Source organism: Bombyx mandarina, chromosome 11 (assembly GCF_030267445.1).
Source record: "Bombyx mandarina strain Sakado chromosome 11, ASM3026744v2".
NCBI lineage: Eukaryota > Metazoa > Arthropoda > Insecta > Lepidoptera > Bombycidae > Bombyx > Bombyx mandarina.
In genome coordinates this window covers 18,039,400-18,060,701 of record NC_143218.1, presented here as the reverse complement: position 1 = coordinate 18,060,701, position 21,302 = coordinate 18,039,400, and the positions used below count along the sequence as shown (strand labels likewise).

The window sequence follows — 21,302 nt, the reverse complement described above, 5'->3', positions numbered from 1 at the left end:
TTCCCCAGTCCCTATTTCATTAAAAATACTTTCTATTGTCTTCTGATTAAGTTGGTTACAGGTTCCAATACAGGGTTGATAAGGCAAGGGTTGAGTGACCTGGACCCTACTGCTTTAGTATTTATGAGACAATGTTATTCCGTCATTGTGAAAATCTTTAATGTACATGTCATGTTAATTACAGATTCCTAATTATAAAATTTGAGTTCTGCCTGAGGGATTTGAATTCTGGCATAGTTGCTTTTCTTGATAGGAGTAGACAGAGAGTTTTGTCCTTTAGGCCACAAAGATTAGTATCTGTGTTCATTTTAACAAGACTTACACCTTACATGATTTCTTACATAGAAATATGAACTAATTCCAATGCAGACAATAATAGAATTGAAACCACAAACTAGAATACGATACTTTTAAACCTATAATATTATTTATCAACAGCATTGGTATAAGTTAGCATTTATTATGCTGTATGAATCGTGAATATTGTTTATTGTGTTTCTTGTTTGTTATAATATGCAGACGTCCTTGTTGTAAGTGGTCACTGATGCTCATGGGCTTCAGCAATGCAAGGGTACAGCTGAATCTCTGTCGTATCGAATATACATTACAACGTGAGTGCTGCTATCCATTTTGATATATGAGGTCGTAGTCTCAATAGCATTTTATAGAAGCTGTCCAACTCTTCAAATTGGAATACGTGACGACTTCGTGGCAGAAATAGACAGAACAGTGGTTTCTAGTCGTCTTCGTTCCCCTCTAGAACCAGTGGTATGCTATAATAACAGTACGTAGTTTAAAATTATCACCACAAGCAAGAACATGTTTCTTTGATGAGTAATATTAATGACATGCCACATACATGATCTACATTCATATTACTACTCTGCAAAAAGTATCAATAAAGTGTTTACACCGTCATTTGGATGAATCTAATAAACAATATGTAATGCTGATTGTATTTAATTTTGTTATCGTATGAAAACGATTCAGGAGAAATTTAAAAAAAAGTATAATTCGGTGAATGAATTCTTGTTTACAGGAAACTATGGGAGAGAACGCATCCCGAAAATGTGAAGAAACCTCTATCACCCATGCCACACGACAAGGTAAGTCCTTGAATCTTAAAAACGAATTACCTACTTTTAATCGGTAGAACTATCAAAATCACTTTGAATAGACTTATGTTTTATTACTATTACACGTAATGGTATGATAATGTACTATAAAGTAGATGAAACTTACAAAAACTGCTTACTAAAATTGATTACCACCTAGCTGTGCCTTTAACTTGGTCTGCGCGGAGTTAAGCTGTAACATGGCATGGCATTTGTTTATTCAACAACTTAACATAAACATAGCGCTATTCAGAGAAAATACGTCAAATTGGCAAGGCACATTTTACTGGTGGTAGGACCTCTTGTGAGTCCGCACGGGTAGGTACCACCACCTCGCCTATTTCTGCCGTGAAGCAGTAATGCATTTCGGTTTGAAGGGTGGGGTAGCCGTTGTAACTATACTGAGACCTTAGAACTTATATCTCAAGGTGGGTGGCGCATTTACATTGTAGATGTTTATGGGCTCCAGTAACCACTTAACACCAGGTGGACTGTGAGCTCGCCCACCAATCTAAGCAAAAAGGTAAAAAAAAAACTTGTTAGGTGGGTGCCGCACGAACTGAACGATTGCGAGCGCGACGAACGCGTTAAAGTATGCATTGCGTTGCTTAACAGACATAGAAGCGTAGGGCTTTTGAACCGTATTATCACTTGCGATGGAAACCGGTCACCGTTCTCGTCGAACCCGTCGCTTGCGACGAAGGGCTCGACGAGTAAATTAACTCTCAGACACAGCCCACTGAGTTTCTCGCCGGATCTTCTCAGTGGGTCGCCTTTCAGATCCAGTGGTAGATTCTGCGAAGCACGGTTCTTGCTAGGGTTCGTGTTAGCATCGTCGTCAGGTTTGAGCCCCGTGAGCTCACCTACTAGTTACGGTTACGTTGCAATAGCCTCTCTAGGCTACCAGTTTAGATAGGAAAAAAAAAAGCGATGAGAAATTGGATTGGATTGTTTTTAGACACATTTGTTAAACCTTGATTCAGCTCATAGGCAATGCTCCAAACGAAAACTTACCCCTAAAGAGTCATGGTCACTGTTTGGTGGTCTACGGCCGATATAATTCAACACGTAATGGCACCAGCATTATTGCGGATGTACACTGTGAAACATGCAATGATGCAGAAGCTTGCGAATCTCTGACCAGTCTTGGCTAATCTCTCTTCCCTACTGCTGCTACACGACAACGCTCAACCTCATACGGTATCTAAGCTACAAAAGCTAGGGTTGGTGTGGAGTTGGGTAGGTGGTGGGCTAGGGTTGTGTCTACCACCGTTGCCATCAGACCTTGCAGCGATAGATTTCTATTTTTTTCAAAGTTTGGATGACCTCTTGGTAGGGAAAATATTCAATACTCGTGAGGCAGTATTAAATGCCTTTGACAAGTTTGTTGGCATTGAAGAATTACCACTGTTTTGGCTAACACAGATATTATGGATGTCAGTTTTGATGAATTCAGAATAAAAAAAAATATATAAAAATAAATTATTTTTGACTTTTAGCATACCAAAATTTCGTAGGTAAAGACCTAATATAGATTAAGATCGTGACTTCCATCATATTGCCTGTACGGGTTTTGATAAAACTTCTAAAATGTAGGAGTCTGCCTTCTCATCAGTGCTGCAATGTTTCAAATATCGTCAAAATGTTACACTCTAGAATAGCCTAATTTCGACCCCTTCGTATGGGCGTTGTTATGAAAGCTATACGTTTTAAATTGTGGGTTTGGAATCCTTCAACGCCGCTGACATTTTTAAGTCTCTGGACGCATTTATGGTTTGCAGCAGGTGATACCCGAATACAGGTACCACGACCACAACAACTTGAGCACCAAAAACAGAAGCAACGGAACTGAGGCTAAGAAGAAGGAATTCAGTAAGAAAAACGTGTACGTGGAACGTCCGGCCGCAGTCTTGCGCGAGCTGTGCGCGCTCGTCGTGGACAATATGAAGTTCGACTGCTACCCTCAAGGCGACATCAATGAGGAGAACTGCGTCAAACGAGGTGAGTCATTATTGTATACGCCGATATTTAACAGGCGCTGGGGCTCCCGGTATTTGAACCTTTTTTTTTTATTGTTTACATGGGTGGACGAGCTTACGGCGTACCTAGTGTTAAGTGGTTACCGGAGCCCACAGACATCTACAAGGTAAATTCCGCCACTCATCTCGAGACATGAGTTGTAAAGTTTCACTTTTAATAGTACACTGTCCACGCCGAACCCATCGCTTGCGGCGAAGGAAATCGATGAGTAAATTAACCCACTGAGTTTCTCGCCGGATCTTCTGAGTGAGTCGCGTTTCCGATCCGGTAGTAGATTCTGCGAAGCACTGGTCTTGATAAAGCCAGTGTTAGCAACACTCCCGGTTTAAGCCCCGTGAGCTCACCTATACGTTAGGGTGGAAATAGCCTCTCAAGGTCATCAGGATAAGTAGGAAAAAAAAACAGTACAACGGCCACGCCGCCCTTCAAACCGAAACGCATTACTGCTTCACGGCAGAAATAGGCGGGGTGGTGGTAACTACCCGTGCGGACTCACAAGACGTCCTACCACCAGTAAAATAATGACTTCGCAGGTTGCTGCTGGAAGGTTACACAGATGAAGGGCGCCCCGTACTGCTACTACCCGTCGCAGTACGACACGTTCCGTTTCGTGAACATGACCGAGGACAAGCACTCCATGACCGTGTTCTACGAGAAGGCGCGGCCCTCCGGTTATCCGGACGACTTTGAACTAGTCCGAATGGATTTTAAATATATGTCCGATGAAATTTTACAGATTAAGGTCGGTGTTTCTTTATCTATACTCGTATATTGATCCTCCTCCTCCTTGCGTCGATAATCCTCAGTGCTGAGGGTCGTGGCCTCCTCTAGTAACTTTCTCCTGAATTATCTACGTGAAGCAAAAACTTTGTACTCCTTTTTACGAAATTTGTGCAGACGGACGAGTATGAAATTTCCATCACTTTTAAAGTATATAGAGATGGAGTGCAGAATGTTAATATTTTTTTCATATTTTGCATTGAAAATACATTAAATCAATAAAAAAAAACATTACACACACAAACACACACGCATAAACAAATTTATTTATTGTTAAACTTTTGTTATTGTTTAAAGTCTGTGGTCAAATTGAGAATAGATTAATATTGTTTGTCTTTATTAATATTTGTCTATAGTGTAGTCTTGGCCAAATCTGTGATTATAGAACTATAATAATCTTAGACAATAGAACCATAATAATGTTCAAACTTATAATTTCAATTAATAATAGTCGAATTTCGACTACCGGGAGACCACTACTTCTCTATAAAATAGGCAGTGGGTTGGATCGGCTTCTTGTATTGCTCGGTGATCCTTGATAGAACGTCAAAAGAAGCCAAACAAAAAAGGCTTTTACTTCTTTTGGCAGTAATTCAATAATTATAAATAGTAATTTGTAAGCAGATAACGTATAATTTAGTGGGTTACACCCATTATACGCAGCCACTATGTATGGTGGTTCCCCGCGGAATTTTGTACGCTATACATTGCGGACTAGCAAATACATATTACAAAACTAATAAAATTGTACACAAATCTATACTTATATTATTATAAAGAGGAAAGATTTGTTTGTTTGTTTGTATTAAATAGGCTCCGAAACCACTGAACCGATTTGAAAAATTCTTTCACTGTTTAGAAGCTACACTATTCCCGAGTGACATAGGCTATAATCTTTTTTGGAAAAAATTAGGGATATACTACCAATGCCACAGCGTGAATGCTCACCCTGGGACATGAGGTCCCAATCTGAGCCTACTGAAATAGGGTTTGCGGCATACATAGGCAGAATGTCGATACTTACCCGTTTGAGCCTACAGTGCACTCTAGTTTTACAATAAACGAAACTATCATACAATTAAGTAGCGCAATATTTAAATGTGGACGAAAAATATCTTAGTCCCCTATGACCACGAAAATTAAAATATTCAAAACGTCGGTAATAATGTAATGACAGTAAGAACGCGAGATTGAACCGTAAAAGTGGTTATAATTTGGTCTGCAACTCGTTCACATTTGTAACCACAGTATCTAATCATAGGGTGTAGGGTATCAAATTATAACGTTTTTCAAAAAGTTAACTGTGAAAAAAAAAATGATCTGGATTTTTTTAATTGTTTTTCCATGGGTATGTAGTATGTGCATGAAAAGCCGGGATATCAAAAAGATCGATGCCTTTTAAATGTGGGTGTGGCGGAGGATGCTACGAATACCGTGGACTGCCATGAGAAATAACGAGTCCATCCTAAGACAGCTAAACATCCGAAAAAGGCTCTCTTCCATCTGCCGGGAACATATTATGAGTTTTATCGGACACATCATGCGGATTAGAGAAGCTCATAATTGTGGGTCGCATAGAGGGCAAGCGCGCCGTGGGCAGAACACCAGCCAGATGGTCAGACCTAGTAAGGGAAGCACTTGGTGGTAGTCTGTACCATGCGGTCCATGCCACCCATGATCGAACACAGTGGAGGAACGTCACATGTGGTCGCAATCCTCAGTAGTGAGGGAACGATATAGATTAGATGTAGTTATTGACCAGACCATACACCGGTATCGGCTTATCATTGAATTTTGGGACACGTATGTATGTATTTTATAATTTTTATTTCAGATATATGATGCGGAAAACAACCGATTTGAACCGCCCTACCCAGAAATATCGATGGGCTCCAAGACCCTGACGGATATGAAATACAGAGTTGTCTTGGAAGGCTCGAAGATAGGGTTCAAAGTGATAAGGAATTCTGATGATGTTGTCATGTGAGTGTTGAACCATCTTCTTGTACTTGCAGGACTTTTTTTTATTGCTTAGATGGGTGGATGAGCTCACATCCCGCCTGGTGTTAAGAGGTTACTGGAGCCTATAGACATCTACGACGTTAATGTGCCACTCACCTTGAGATATCAGTTCTAAGGTCTCATTACAGATACAGCGGCTGCCCCACCCTTCTAACCGAAACGCATTACTGCTTCACGGCAGAAATAAGCAGGGTGGTGGTACCTACCCGCGCGGACTCACAAGAGGTCCTACCACCAGTAAACATGCTAGTAACTTTGCATGTCCGGTGCTGGGAGCCAGTGGATGTGTGAACTATCACTAATTGTAACTGAATCATTGCCTAGGCAAGATTGTACCAATGTACGATCATCTATTCGGACTAATCGCACACACACAACTATACATCTCTACAAAATGTTGCTTAAAATAAATGAAGACAAAACGGGCAACAAACTTTTGTTACTTGTATTTTTTCTTCGTACATAGCTCCTTGATCTACATGCAATTTATAAAAATAGCTTTTAAAGCCGAAGTTTTAAGGTCTAATATGGTTTATAAGCACATAACACCTTTATTAAATGTAAAAACTCAAAAAATCTTAAAAATGGTACTTAACCCCTTCATTCAATCGTGTCTTCCATTAGTACGGTAAATGGAACTCACAAGTTGGTGGCCATTGGATGAATCAATGTAAAAACTCAAAAATCTTAAAAATGGCACTTAACCCCTTCATCCACTCATGTGTTCAGATAATAGTTTACTTTACTGCTTCACAGCTTTAACACCCAGGACGTGGGAGGGCTGATATTATCGGACAAGTTCCTTCAGATATCAGCAATACTTCCCACCGACCACGTGTTCGGCCTGGGAGAGAAGCGAGCGAGGTTCATGAACAACATGGACTGGCAGACCTTTGCCATATTCAACAGAGACAGGGCGCCCACGGAAGGGGTGAGCCACATGATATTATCTTGATAACTTTTGGTGAAAATGATATCGACGCTTGAAAGGCAAACGTGACTAAGCGACAATAACTGCTTTATACATAAATGATAGGCAATAACTATATTCAATGCGCAAAAAAAATTTTTTTTAGGTCTATTAAAATCATTTTAATCCTACAGCTAGACTCGTTAAAAAAAAAATTATTTAAACTTTAAATTAGTCTACTGTAAAGTTCACGCATTGTCGCTTAGTCACGTTTGCCTTTCAAGCGTCGATATATATATTTTTTAATTCTACCTAAGCTGGTAGCCCTGAGAGGTTATGTCAGCGTAACCGCGCAAGTAGGTCACGGGACTCAAACCGGAGAGTTGCTAACACTGGCCCTAGCAAGAGCCGTGCTTCGCAGAATCTACCACCGGATCGGAAACGCGACCCACTGAGAAGATCCGGCGAGAAACTCAGTGGGCTGTGTCTGTAGGATGATAATATGTAATGAGAAAAGCTATGCGAAAGTATTGCATCGAAAATAGGTTTGATGTTCTCGAATGAAGATATAACAATTTTTATTTAACGGCACCGACTTATTTTGCTGTCGCTTCTTCATCGCCCATAGTTTATACAGGTGTAAAATTGAGTTGGAATAGTTTATTTTTATGAAAAAAAAAAATTCTTTATGTGTACTGAAAAATGTTGTTCTAATACATATCAAAGTTTTCATTCCAGGCTTTCACCCTACGACCCTCACGTCTAGAGCAATAAACAACTAATGTTTTAATCCGTTTTTTTTAGCTTAATTTGTATGGCACGCACCCTTTCTATCTGGCCGTGGAACAAAACGGACAAAGTCACGGGACGCTTCTACTCAATTCTAACGCTATGGGTTGGTATAAGCACATTCTTACTGATATTTTGATTTTTTTTTTATTATTGCTGAGATGGATGGACGAGCTCAAAGCCCACCTGGTGTTAAGTGATTACTGGAACCCATAGACATCTGCAACGTAAATGCGCCACCCACCTTGAGATATAAGTTCTAAGGTCTCAAGTATAGTTACAACGGCTGCCCCACCCTTCAAACCGAAAGGCATTACTGCTTCACGGCAGAAATTGGCAGGGTGGTGGTACCTACCCGTGCGGACTCACAAGAGTCCTATCACCACCTATCATTTTTCATAAAAAATTCCATATCATATCATATCATCTCATTTCATGTCATATTGCATATTAATCAACTTCATTTCATTCCAAAATATCATATAGGTATTGTCATGAAAAATATATAAAAGATTAGGCTGTATGGTATGACACCTTTGCCTTCCCATTTGGAAAAATAAAACTACTACTACTAGTACGGTTACGTGACGATATTGACCGTGAGCTGATTGTCGGCAGACATAGTGCTGCAGCCGAGCCCCGGCATCACGTACCGCGCGACGGGCGGCGTGCTGCAGCTGTTCGTGCTGGCGGGCCCCAGCCCCGCGCGCGTCGCCCGCCAGTACACGGAGCTGGTGGGCAGGCCCTTCATGCCGCCCTACTGGTCCCTGGGCTTCCATCTGTGCAAGTGAGCGAACCCACTCAATGCCCGATTCTACGATTCCAGGATTTTACTGATTAGCGTTCCATTAAAAGACTTCGAGCCCGAATTGTCTGCTATGTTTTGGTTACGGGAAACACAAATGTGACTGCAATAACTAATAAAGTCATCAGGCCGATCGAGGCCTCATACTACACTTCTACTGCTACTGCTACCATCAGCAGCGCTACAAAATCTACAGCTTTACTACCCTATTACTGCTACTTGATAAATAACCCAAAAATATCCCATGAGTACTAATGTTAATTTTATTCAGCCTTTAATTTTTTTTGTTTTTTTTTTTTCGGTACCAAATTATATTGTTGGTTATGGCTTTGAAGCTATCGTATATTTCTGCTTATCGTATAACGCGTAACCCTTATTCTAATACAGGTAACCTTCGTATAACACGGTATTTTACAATACGGTTTCACTGTAACACGAAAAGAAAAATTCGCCAAAACCCTCTTATATAACACGGTACTTCTACAACACGATTACGAAATTTTTGTTTAAAATTGTTTAGGAAATTACATTATGCACTATGAACACACAATAAATGGGAATATCCGAAATTTTACTGCTTATTTTTTATGTATGATATTATATGAGTTTTATGTATATTACGTATGGCATTTACGTTGCAGATATGGGCTACAGTAACCACTTAACACCAGGTGGGCTGTGAGTTCGACCATCTACCTAAGCAAATAAATAAAGAAATTATCTTTTTCTATTAGTCTCATATAACACGGTTTCGCACAACGCGAGACTTTTTAGGGACGCATCTACCGTGTTATAGGAAGGTTGCTTGTACAAAAACGTGAGGCATTGTCACAATTGCTGGTCGTACGACGTGGCCGGTGCACGTCACCGCGGGCTCGGCGGCTGATGACGTCACTGAACTTGCAGGTTCAACTACGGGAACCTGAGCGTGATGGCGGACGTGTGGCAGAGGAACAGAGACGCCGGCATACCCTTTGTGAGTATCAGCCGAACGTCTGGGACGAGTTTGGTTCAGTACTCAACAATCATTGTTTGTTTGTTTCGTTGAACAATAATACGCAACCTTTATAAATCCGTATCCGATTGATTTTTTAAATTATCGAAATTCTCTGACAAAACCCTCAGAAGTATCACTTATACAAATTAGTGTGTGTTTTAATAAACAGTGTGCTTAGTGCGAGTTTTTTAACGTTCTCGATAGCGTAAAAGTTAACGTAAATTCGTATGCAGTTTGGAACAGCGCCCCTAGCGGCAAACGTAGGCCAACGTACTAAGCACATTGACCTCTATCTATATTATAAAATGTATGTATAACGGAACGTAATTTAACAGACGCATGAAAAGTTCAATGAACTTGAAAATTTGCACACGTTTCAAGGATCGATATTTAATCATGTGCTTCTTTTTTTTTAAATCAACTCGTGCTCTTTCCTCGTAGTATTTGTTAATCCATGTTTAAATGCTTTACGATATCTACTATGTTTGCTCCGATCAACCACGAATTTCGTCCTAATGTCAGGTGGGCCGCTGTGTACCTTAAAACAATATGTAATGAGGGGCAAATATAATTAATATTATAATATAAATAAATAATAATCATCTAGATAATGAGCAACAGACTAATAGCGTCATCTTCAATGTTTACTCCGAGTGGGAATCGAATCCATGACTCGATCGGTCCGTTGGGCAGGTTCGTTAACCTCTTCAGGCACGAAATCTTTGAAGTGACAAAAACATAAATTGAATTTATTCTTTATTGCGTTTTGTTCATTTTATATTGAAAACACTTATTCTTTGTCTCCACCTTATCCCACTAAGTTGATTCGGCACACCTAAATTTTTCTATTCCATTCTTTTCTATCAGCCGTCATCTCAACACTCCTCTCTCTCTCTCATATAGTCATTCACACACGCCATCCATGTCTTCTTCGGTCGACTTCTTCCCCCTCTACCTTGCACTACCATTTCCATACATCTCCTAGTCACATGCATCTCCTCTCTACGCATTACATGTCCTGCCGCGTTAAAAACACTTCAATTAGTAAAAAAGTAAAAACATAGTGACGAACCATAAAAAAAGTTCACATATGTGGCCATTTACCAGATAATTAAATTTATGAATAATTTGAGGTGAAAGAACCGTACACTCGCGTGCCAATGTCCCTGAAGAGGTTAACCGCAGCGCCGCCGAGGCGGTCGCGTCACAGCCGCGCTTGTCCCGCAGGACGTCCAGTGGAACGACATCGACTACATGACGCACAGCAACGACTTCACGCTGGACGCCGCCCGGTACGCGGGGCTGCCCGCCTTCGTGAAGAGGCTGCACTCCGAGGGCATGCACTACGTCATGATCTTTGGTGTGTACCGCACGCTTAACCGCACGTTGGATATTTTACTTGTAGGTTAGGTTACGTTTAGAAAAATGTTCAAGGGCATCCTCCACGTTAGTAATAGGTAGGTTATTGTGTTGTTTTGTCGCAATTGTAAGGAACGTTGTTGTAAAAATTCCGCACTATGTCTTGTTTTGTCGTGCGCACATAACTTATGTTGCAAGCCAGATTTTGTTTCTTTTTACTTGTGTTTTTATGTATCTTTTTAGCTTGTAATGTTTATTATTATTATTATTATTGTGAGCCTAATAAATAAATAAATAAAATAACCATAGAATTGAATTGGTCCTATCAAAAAATGTATCCACCATCTTTAGCCCTATGCCCTCCGCGGTGTTTCCCAAGCCCTTTAACATATCCTTCTTCAAACGAGGCTCTGAATTGCTTAATGGCTTGGCTTTACTACTGGCATGGTTGGCCTTCAAGGGCAACAGAAAATTATCGTTCCATTTTCCACCTCAGATATTGGTATTGGAGCTTCAGAAAAGCCGGGCACGTATAAAGCCTACGACCGAGGCATAGAAATGGACATATTCGTGAAGAATTCTTCAAATCAACCGTTTATAGGAAGAGTATGTATACAATTTTATATCGATAAAGTCAGTTGGAATCTTCACGTAACTTCATGTAAATGTCAATTAAATTAAATAAACTGCAGTTTTAAGCTTTGATTCGATAATAGTCTTATTAGCCTTAAAGCGTACGGAAGATAAACATACTAATACTGATAATAAAATAAAAAAAATCGTAATTATATCGGTGGAACCAAAATAAATACATCGCTGCATACAGACATGGGCTATCGGCTGCGCGGTCACACGGCGCTCGTGTGCTCGTGCTTCTTGTAGTTGTTAGCGATCCAAATCTGACGGTGTTTCGTAACACTAGCTCGACGCAGATTGTTGTTTTTGTTTGCTGAGATAGCCTCAGCCCCGTAGAAGATCGTTATTTTTTTTGTCGTTATCCCCTAAAACTTTAAGGGCAGCCTTCACTAAAAATAGTTTATAAAAAGTATGTGTCCCTACCCCGCAATCAAAACGAACAGTTTCGCCCTTGGCATTTCTGTGTGTTGTCTTCGGTTGCGACCACGACATTAACGAGACCACCGACTCTAAGTTTGAATAAAGAAATATTTCATCATTCGTATCATCTCGTTTCAGGTCTGGAACAAAGGGTCCACGGTATATCCAGACTTCACTCATCCGAATTCGACTCCGTATTGGGTCGAAATGATGACGGACTTCCACAAACTCGTCCCGTACGACGGAGCGTGGATCGTGAGTGTTTCAACTATGTGTTTTTACTGACGTACCTTAAAGATACGCATCCATTGGTCCGCGCCGGACGCATCGCACGCAACGGATATTATTTTACTTTCTTATAGCCTCTCAAGGCTATCAGCATAAGTAGGAAAAAAAATCGGTTGTCTGTAAAGCCGGTTTACTGACGATAGTTGAACGTGACAACGTCACAATTGACACCACATTCACTTTTCACTGAACTTCATATTTGACGAAAACATGTAAATGTATTATTGTATAGCAGCTGTCCACGCGGATGCATCGCTCACTCAAGTAGGAGAGAGACAGATGTCGAACGCTGCCGAACGCGGAGGCCGATTGTGCCTCTTTGTCGCTCGTCGCGCTCTCGCTTGCACTTCAAGCCTTAAATGGAACGCCTCAATGAGTCATGTTATTTCGTGCGCGCAGCCGGCTCCATCGAATTATAAGACGTTGTCAAGTCAAAAGCCGCTACAGCGCCTCATCACCAGTGAGGATTTTATCGATGTGCCCTAAACACGATGTACGCTTTCAGGACATGAACGAGCCGTCGAACTTCGAGGACGGTCCCCTGCACGGCGCCTGCGCGCCCGAGCAGCTCCCGTACCGCCCGCGCACCGGCGACCCGCAGCTGCACACGCACACGCTGTGCATGGACGCCGCGCACCACGCCGGCCCGCACCGACACTACCACGACCTGGTGGGACTCATGCACGCCGTGGCCACCAACTTGTGAGTCCCATTTACTGTACTAATAGAAGAAACGAGTGCATGAAAGAGTTAACTGTTAGAGTTACTGGTGGTGGGACATCTTATGAGTCCGCACGGGTGGGTTACACCATAACCCTGCCTATTTCTGCTTCACAGTAATGCGTTTCGGTTTGAAGGGTGGGGCGGCCGTTGTAACTATACTGAGACCTTAGAACTTATATCTCAAGGTGGGTGGCGCATTTACGTTGTAAAAGTCTATGGGCTCCAGTAACTACTTAACACCAGACGGGCTGTAAGCTCGTCCATCCAAAGCAATAAAACAAAAAAAAAAGTTAAGTACCGTTTTTAAGATTTTTTAGTTTTTACATTGAATGAAGGTGTTATGTACCTATAAACCATATTAGATCTTAAAACTCCGGGGTTAAATGCTATTTTTAGAAATTGCATGTGATGAAAGAGTTATGGACAAAGAAAAAAACGGTGCGCGTGCAACTTGGTGCACGATAATGAAGTGAAACTTCTTGTATTGTGGTTTCTTGTATTATATTACTTAGTCTGGCCATAAATACTGTTACAAAGGAAAACAAAAAAAAAAACTATGGCAAATAACATTTATTACTTTTAGTGTGTTAGTCTATACTATAATATTATAAAGAGGAAAGATTTGTTTGTTTGTTTGTTTCGAATAGGCTCCGAAACTACTGGACCGATTTGAAAAATTCTTTTTCCATTAGAAGCCGACATTGTCCCTGATGAACATAGGCTACTTTTTTAAATTTTTTTTAATTTTTTTTTTTGTTTTCATGTGTGTTTTAATGTTTCCGAAGCGAAGCGAGGGCGGGTCGCTAGTTGTTTTATATTTATATATTAAAATCGGTCCAGTAGTTTCGGAGCCTATTCGAAACAAACAAACAAACAAATCTTTCCTCTTTATAATATTAGTATAGATTTAAAGTATAAGAAGCTTATTCGAAGTGGTCTGCATTGGTTGCAATACAGTCCTTTAAACATTAAGGCCAGTTATCAATAGAAGCACGCACTCTTTCCATGGGAAAAATGTTCACTGCCAATCGTACGGATTGTTTTAGGGACTCCAAATTATCATGGCGTTTAGAGCAAGCCGTACTCTCTAAAACTGACCATAAATCATAATCCAGCGGATTATCCGTATATTAGATTTAGATTATCCGATAAGTCCGAAACGTTCGTTTCCAACCAAGACTGCGTAGACCGAGCTTTATGAACTGGCGCCGAGTCTTGCTGGAAGGACCATTCTTGATTATTGAACATGGTATCCCAATAGAAGTGTGGAAGTTTTTATACCGCATGGTCCATGGGGAACGCTCTGAGGAATTATTCGAGATGATTCCCTCATCTCCTTTTTATCATCGCACCTCCCGCCATCGGAGCAGAGTTGATCCATATTATCAGGAACCGCTGCGTTCATCGACAGTGCGTTTCCAAAGATCTTTTTTGCCACGTACCATCCGGCTTTGGAATGAACTCCCCCTCCACGGTGTTTTCCGAGCGCTATGACATGTCCTTCTTCAAACGAGGCTTGCGGATAGTACTTTATGGTAGGCAGCGGCTTGGCTCTACCCCTGGCATTGCTGACGTCCATGAGCAACGGTGACCACTTGCCATCAGGTGGGCCGTATGCTCGTCTGCCTACAAAGGCAATAAAAAAAAAAAAAAGTTTCTGAAAGCGGATGGATGCACGTGGCTGACTTTATTCTTCAATAAATTGTTTCAAGAAGAGGCCATGCCTGACGAGTGGTGCAAAAGTTCACTCGTGCCTGTATTTAAGAGCAAAGGTGACATCCAGGTATGCGACAATTATAGAGGAATAAAGCTCATGTCACATAGTATGAAAGCTTGGGAGAAAGTGATAGCGAGAAGAATGAGAGATGAGAGTGAGGTATCACAGAACCAATTCGGGTTCATGCCGGGACGCAGTACAACGGACGCCATTTTTACCCTGCGCCAATTGTGCGAAAAATATCGCCGTGCAATTAAAAATGTGCACGTGGTGTTTGTTGATTTAGAAAAAGCGTATGATAGGGTTCCCCGTGAGGTTTTGTGGTGGAGCATGAAAGTGAAAGGAGTGCCAGGGAAATACCAACGGCTTGTTCGAGCTATGTACGGTAGAGCTAGTACGTACGTACGCTCCGCAGCTGGCGATACCAACGAGTTTAGGGTGGCGGTAGGCTTACACCAGGGATCAGCTTTAAGCCTTTACCTGTTCATCCTAATAATGGATGCCCTAACATCGGACATACAGGAAGAGGCGCCTTGGTGTATGCTGTTCGCCGACGACATTGTTCTCGTTGGAGAGGAAGGGCCTGAGATACAGAGGAGATTGGCAAAATGAAAAGAAAGGTTGGAAAACGTGGGTTTCAAGATCAGTCGAACAAAAACCGAGCACATGTTTTGTGATTTTGGTGGTTCTTCAGACTTCACGCCAATCGCCTTAGGTGGTGTATCCGTGCCAGTCTGCTCCGACTTCAAGTACCTCGGTTCTATACTCCAGAACGGCAACATAGACCGGGACGTCACAAATCGAATAAACGCTGGTTGGATGAAATGGCGACAGGTCTCTGCAATAGCATGCGATCGTAGAATGCCCCTTCAGCTCAAGGGAAAAATTTACAAAACGATCATTAGACCTGTCGTGCTGTATGGATCTGAGTGTTGGGCGACGAAAGTTAAGCATGAAAGAGGAGTGCAAGCGGCAGAGATGCGAATGTTGAGATGAATGTGTGGAGTGACAAGAATGGATAAGATAAAGAATGAGTATATCAGAGGAAGTGTGAAAGTGGCCCTGGTAAACAGCAAATTAAGGAGCGGACGGTTAGCATGGTATGGACATGTGATGCGTAGAGAGAAGATGCATGTGACTAGGAGATGTATGGAAATGGTAGTGCAAGGTAGAGGGGGAAGAGGTCGACCGAAGAAGACATGGATGGAGTGTGGGAATGACGATATGAGAGAGAGAGGAGTGAGTGTTGAGATGACGGCTGATAGAAGAGAATGGAAGAGAAAAATTAGCTGTGCCGACCCCACCTAGTGGGATAAGGTGGAGAAAAAGAAGAAGAGGTGTTGTTAAGGGGCTTCACTACCTTCTCAAGAATGGTATCTTGATACACTTGTGCCGATGTTTTGATACCTTTTTCACAAAAGTATGGCCCAGTCACTCCTTCATAGCTAATACCCCACCAAACCATCACTGAAGTCGGATAGTGCCCACGTTGCACTCTGTCGACTAATTGGGAAGCTTCCTTAGAGCTTTGAGCATAAATACGGTCATTATGTTTGTTAAAACGTTGCTCAATTGTAAAAAATTTCTCATTCGTAAACAAAAAATTTCTATGACCTCCCTTTGCGTACCGCTTCAGTAGTTGTTTCGATTTTACGAACACTACGTGGACGGCCAGATCTTTTTCTGTCACAAACAGAGGAGGTCTGTCTCATTGCACCTATTAATAGCCCGGTACACAAACATTTTACTAATACCAAGCGTATGGAGAGTTTTAAAAATTGCGATTCAATCACAGCGATTCGGTTCTCGTTATCACCCCACTCCATTTTAATATCGTAAAATATTGTACAATGTATTGGCGCCAAAATGAGAAAACTCAATGAGCAATCATATAAAAATGGCAGATTCTAAATTCCAATGTAATATTTTGTTTATTTTTAATTGTAACAGCATTTATGGCCAGACTTAGTATGTATATTCTTGTATTCTTCATTTTTCATACTTAAATCAGATTGCTCTTGTAACAAAGAATGCTGTGTATAAGAGATGCGACATCTTCAATATTTACATTATATATATTTTAAATTATATATAAAAGTTAATGTATATATTTTTTTAAATACTTCATTAAAATATTGGACGCTACTGGTTGCTAACGCTCGCGTTGTCCTTTAACAGGTATGCTACGCGCATGCGTTCGAGTGCCACGCATTCACTCTCGCTCTATCTCTTTCTATTATGTTAGTGGTAAACCTTTAATGCAACTTTGTTGAGAGTCGCATTAGAAGTTTCACTTCAAAAGTGCGAGTACAAAAATTTATTGCCCGTTTTCTCAAAATTAACAAATTGTATCATATCCCCTTCATCCACTCATGTATTCAATAATTACTGAAGCCCATCTGGGCCCCGCGGTAACAATCGCTATAACGTTTATTTTTTTGAAACTACTGGACGGTACTAAAGCGTATAGGTTTCGTGTAATACCACAGCTTTTAATCCGCTGTCGTCTAGAGATCTGAAGTCTCAGCTTAAAACTACCTCAGGACAATAGTTACATGATGATAACTGGAGATCGAACCAGTAATGTACAGTAAAATGAATAACTCGAACCCCGACAGTGCCTTGCAAGAGATCAGAAGGAAGCGTCCGTTCATCATAAGCCGTGCGTCGTTCGTTGGACTGGGGAGGTATGCGGGTCACTGGAGCGGGGACATCAGCAGCCAGTGGCACGACATGAAGATGTCTATACCGGGTAACCACACGTCATCATCATCGTTCTCCCGCAATTCTCCCAGTCACCTGGGGTCGGTGCAACATGTTTTCTCCTTCCATACTTTTTCTTAAACCACTTCTTCGCTCACTCCCCTCTTACACACATATCGTCTTTCACGCAATCCATCCATCTTTTCTTAGGTCTACCTCTTCCTCTCCCTCTACTAAGTACATATGTGAAACTTAAAGCTCATTGTGCTTGCTTTGTTCAAAACGTCCTTATGAAATAGATGTTGTACTCGCTTTCAATTTTTAATTGAAAAAGTATGAAACATTATCTTTTTTGTTATAAATTATTCAGATTGTGTTAGAGATACTATAATATTACATTAACATAAGCAAGAAATGATCAGCCAAGCATATACGTGGATACTAATCGTATTTGCTGCGTAAATTGACGGTAGCCCGTCTTATGAGATCGCTGACCCCAAATCAGCCGATTCACATAGCATTATTTTATCTAAATATATTGATAATGTCCGTCTGGATGTTCGTTGATGATTGACGGAGGCGTGTCGCGTGCCGCAGAGCTGCTGAGCTTCAGTCTGTTCGGAGTCCCCATGATGGGCGCCGACATCTGCGGCTTCAACGGCGACACCAACGTGGAGCTCTGCACGCGCTGGATGCAGCTCGGAGCCTTCTACCCCTTCTCGAGGAATCATAACACCGATACAGCCATTGTCAGTATTCCCTTCCGAAGAGACACTTCTCTATGAGAAGTGTAAGAAGTTTCACTTCAGTCAAGTTTATACCCTTAATTTATTGGTTCCTGTGTTAATTATTGTTAATGAATTAATGATCTATATTGTCGAAGGTGGTTTAGGGAGACCTTCAGCAATGAGATATTAGTTGGTCGAAGAGCACACGTTATTGCCTTTGTAGACAGACGAGTATACAGTTCACCTGATGGTGAGTGGTTACCGTCGCCCATGGACTTCAGCAATGCCTGGGGCAGAGCCAAGCCGCTGCCTATCATAAAAAAAAATAACATATCAACGTGTTACGCGTGCGAATGATCGTCGAAGTCACGAAAATTAAATATAACTACACTTTCTTAGTCAGAAGTGACTTTAGTAGTTCCAACATTTATAACAAGAAAATTACGTATTGAATATCAAGAATGGAAGTTGAAGCTACTTGTGGTAGAAGCCCGCACGGGTAGGTACCACCGTCCCATCTAATTACACCACTCTTGATGCCACCAATGAGACTTCGGCCTCATGTCAGAAGGTGGGTGGCGGCTTGTGGGTCGTAGTCTCACAGCTGAGTACAACTGCAGCCGCAAGACCCCGCCAGCCTGGGCCCGGCGGTGGTGCAGGCGAGCCGCGCCGCGCTGCGCACGCGCTACAAGCTGCTGCCGTACTACTACACGCTGTTCTGGCGCGCGCACGTGCTCGGCGACACCGTCGTGCGCCCGCTGCTCTTCGAGTAAGCCTTAGACGAGTTCATTCATCATCATCATCATCTGTCATCATCATTCGTTTCATCAATTTCATCAATTACTGGTGGTAGGACCTCTTGTGAGTCCGCGCGGTTAGGTACCACTGCCCTGCCTATTCCTGCCGTGAAGCAGTAATGCGTTTCGGTTTCAAGGGCGGAGCAGCCGTTGTAACTATACTGAAATCTTAAAACTTATATCTCAAGGTGGGTGGCGCATTTACGTTGTAGATGTCCATGGGCTCCAGTAACCACTTAACACCAGGTGGGCTGTGAGCTTGTTCACCCATCTAAGCAATAAAAAAAACCATTCATTTCATCAATTTTCAATTCATCAATTTTCATTAATCATCATCAATTCATCGTCATTCATTCATCAGTCACTGGCCCGCGCCGCACGCACCGCACGCAAAGGATTTTATTTTGCTTTGTATTTTTTGCTCATAAATGCCGGCGATCGGTGCGGGCGGCGCGGACAGTAGACGCAGCACTATGTGAAATCATACCTTTATACAAACATAACCGGGAAATAATGTTCATTTGATAATCTTAAACGTCATTTTAGCGACGAAATATTGTGAGCCCGCAATGTAAAACGTACAAAACTCTACACCGCTACGTTTGTTTTAGTAAATGTACTTAACATTACCGGTGTGCTTTGTGCGAGTTGTTTATCGTTCTCGAGAGCGTAAAAGTTAACTCTAATTTGTATGGAGTTGGAACTATTGCCAACGTTTACTGCTAAGGGTACTGTTTCAACTCCATACAAATTTAACTTTTACGCTATCGAGAAAGTTAAAAAATTCGCACTAAACACATTGGTCCAGGCTGGCAACACTGCAAACCCAGGAAGTAAAATAGAAGCGCAGTGGTGGTAAAAGTGGCGGGCTGGGGCTGCATGAAAATACCACAGCACAGAATAATGGGATCGAAAGGATATGTAGAGGTCTATACAATAAAAAAGTCCATGATTTGTTTATGCACACGTTGATTAAAATTGTAAAACCTTAATTTTTTAGACGAATTTCTCAACCTGAGTACCACAGTCAATGGCGCTTGAATAATGCCCGACGATGTGGGTATACGACGAAATTGAAATGAACTTTGGTTCTGTAGAATGTAATTTATTTATTAGGCTCACAATACACATTACAAGCTAAAAAGATACATAAAAAACACAAGTAAAAAGAAACAAAATCTGGCTTGCAACATAAGTTATGTGCGCACGACAAAACAAGACATAGTGCTGAATTTGTACAACAACGTTCCTTACAATTCTACGACTAAACAACACGACAACGAAAACTAATCTATCTTATAGTGTAAGGAAATAATTTTATTCACAATATAAAATTAAACAATTACACTACTAACCTATTACTAACGTGGAGGATGGCCTTGATCATTTTTATAAACGTAACTAATACATCACTACCGCCAACACAAACAATAGTATATTGTAAGTAACAGCAGCGAATGTCGCAGATTTCCCGAGATGTCTGAGCTACATGACATCGACACCCAGTTCATGATCGGGCCGCACGTGATGGTCGCCCCGGTGCTGGAGCCCGCCACGGACCGCGCCCGCGCCCTGTTCCCCGGCGCGCAGGGCTGGTACAGCCTGGCGACGGGCGGACACATCGCCACCAACGACTGGGCCGAAGTCTTGCACAACGACACCGTCTCTATTAAGGTGAGTTTGTTCTCTAGGTATACGACAAAGGGAAGATCTTCCACCGAGCGGGTGATATTTGCTCGGTAGACCGACGGTCCAATATTTATTTATTTTCCTACCTAAGCTGATAGCCTTGAGAGGCTATTTCAGCGGAACCTTAACTAGTAGGTGAGTTCAAGGGGCTCAAACCTGACGACGTTGCTAACACGAACCATAGCAAGAGCCGTACTTCGCAGAATCTACCACCGGATCGGAAACGCAACCCACTGAGAAGATCCGGCGAGAAATTCTGGGCTGTGTCTGAAGGTTAACGGTCCAAATGTTGTTGTTCAGAACTTGTATATATGCGAGCTTATCTTGAAAATGTGAGCGAGATTCAGGCATCTGTCAATTATCTTGCATTGTATGATGGCTACCCGCCACAGTTCGCAGAGTCCATTGTGCTCTTGTGAGTGACGAAATGCCGTTAGATTTTAACGGTTAATAGTTACCGATCTGACGCTGCATCAGGAGTGGTGAAGCTCGTCGCGGGTAAACCATATCGGTACGTTTGCCCTGACGAGCTGACGGCTCTGACAGCTTACATCAGTTGGCAGATTGAGCAAGTTTACTGAACAAGGTTTAGTGTGTTTGTGTCAAATGTATTGACGCGAGCTAACAGTTCGAGCTAAATATGATCATAATACAGATTTTGGCCTCACGTGTCGATGTTTCTATTGGGTCCAGTTCACCAGGTGGATGGATCGTTTTGAATTTCTGAATCCGCGAAAATATTTTAACTTTATTCCCGTGCAAAATAATGCTTAAAATTTTCAAA

The 21,302-nt window shown here is 41.7% G+C and overlaps 1 protein-coding gene across 1 annotated transcript in view; it reads left to right on the top strand.

The window, feature by feature from the left end:
* Positions 1-21,302, top strand: part of LOC114243285 (uncharacterized) — a 49,651-nt gene that overhangs the window by 5,666 nt on the left and 22,683 nt on the right. The window contains exons 3-18 of the mRNA XM_089731141.1: positions 1,040-1,106; positions 2,897-3,116; positions 3,689-3,897; positions 5,770-5,918; positions 6,714-6,888; positions 7,672-7,762; positions 8,275-8,443; positions 9,368-9,437; positions 10,686-10,818; positions 11,314-11,423; positions 12,012-12,128; positions 12,667-12,863; positions 17,220-17,353; positions 17,902-18,053; positions 18,653-18,801; positions 20,296-20,503. Coding sequence (XP_089587267.1) covers positions 1,040-1,106; positions 2,897-3,116; positions 3,689-3,897; positions 5,770-5,918; positions 6,714-6,888; positions 7,672-7,762; positions 8,275-8,443; positions 9,368-9,437; positions 10,686-10,818; positions 11,314-11,423; positions 12,012-12,128; positions 12,667-12,863; positions 17,220-17,353; positions 17,902-18,053; positions 18,653-18,801; positions 20,296-20,503 — 2,350 coding nt within the window. The remainder of the gene's footprint in view (positions 1-1,039; positions 1,107-2,896; positions 3,117-3,688; positions 3,898-5,769; positions 5,919-6,713; positions 6,889-7,671; positions 7,763-8,274; positions 8,444-9,367; positions 9,438-10,685; positions 10,819-11,313; positions 11,424-12,011; positions 12,129-12,666; positions 12,864-17,219; positions 17,354-17,901; positions 18,054-18,652; positions 18,802-20,295; positions 20,504-21,302) is intronic.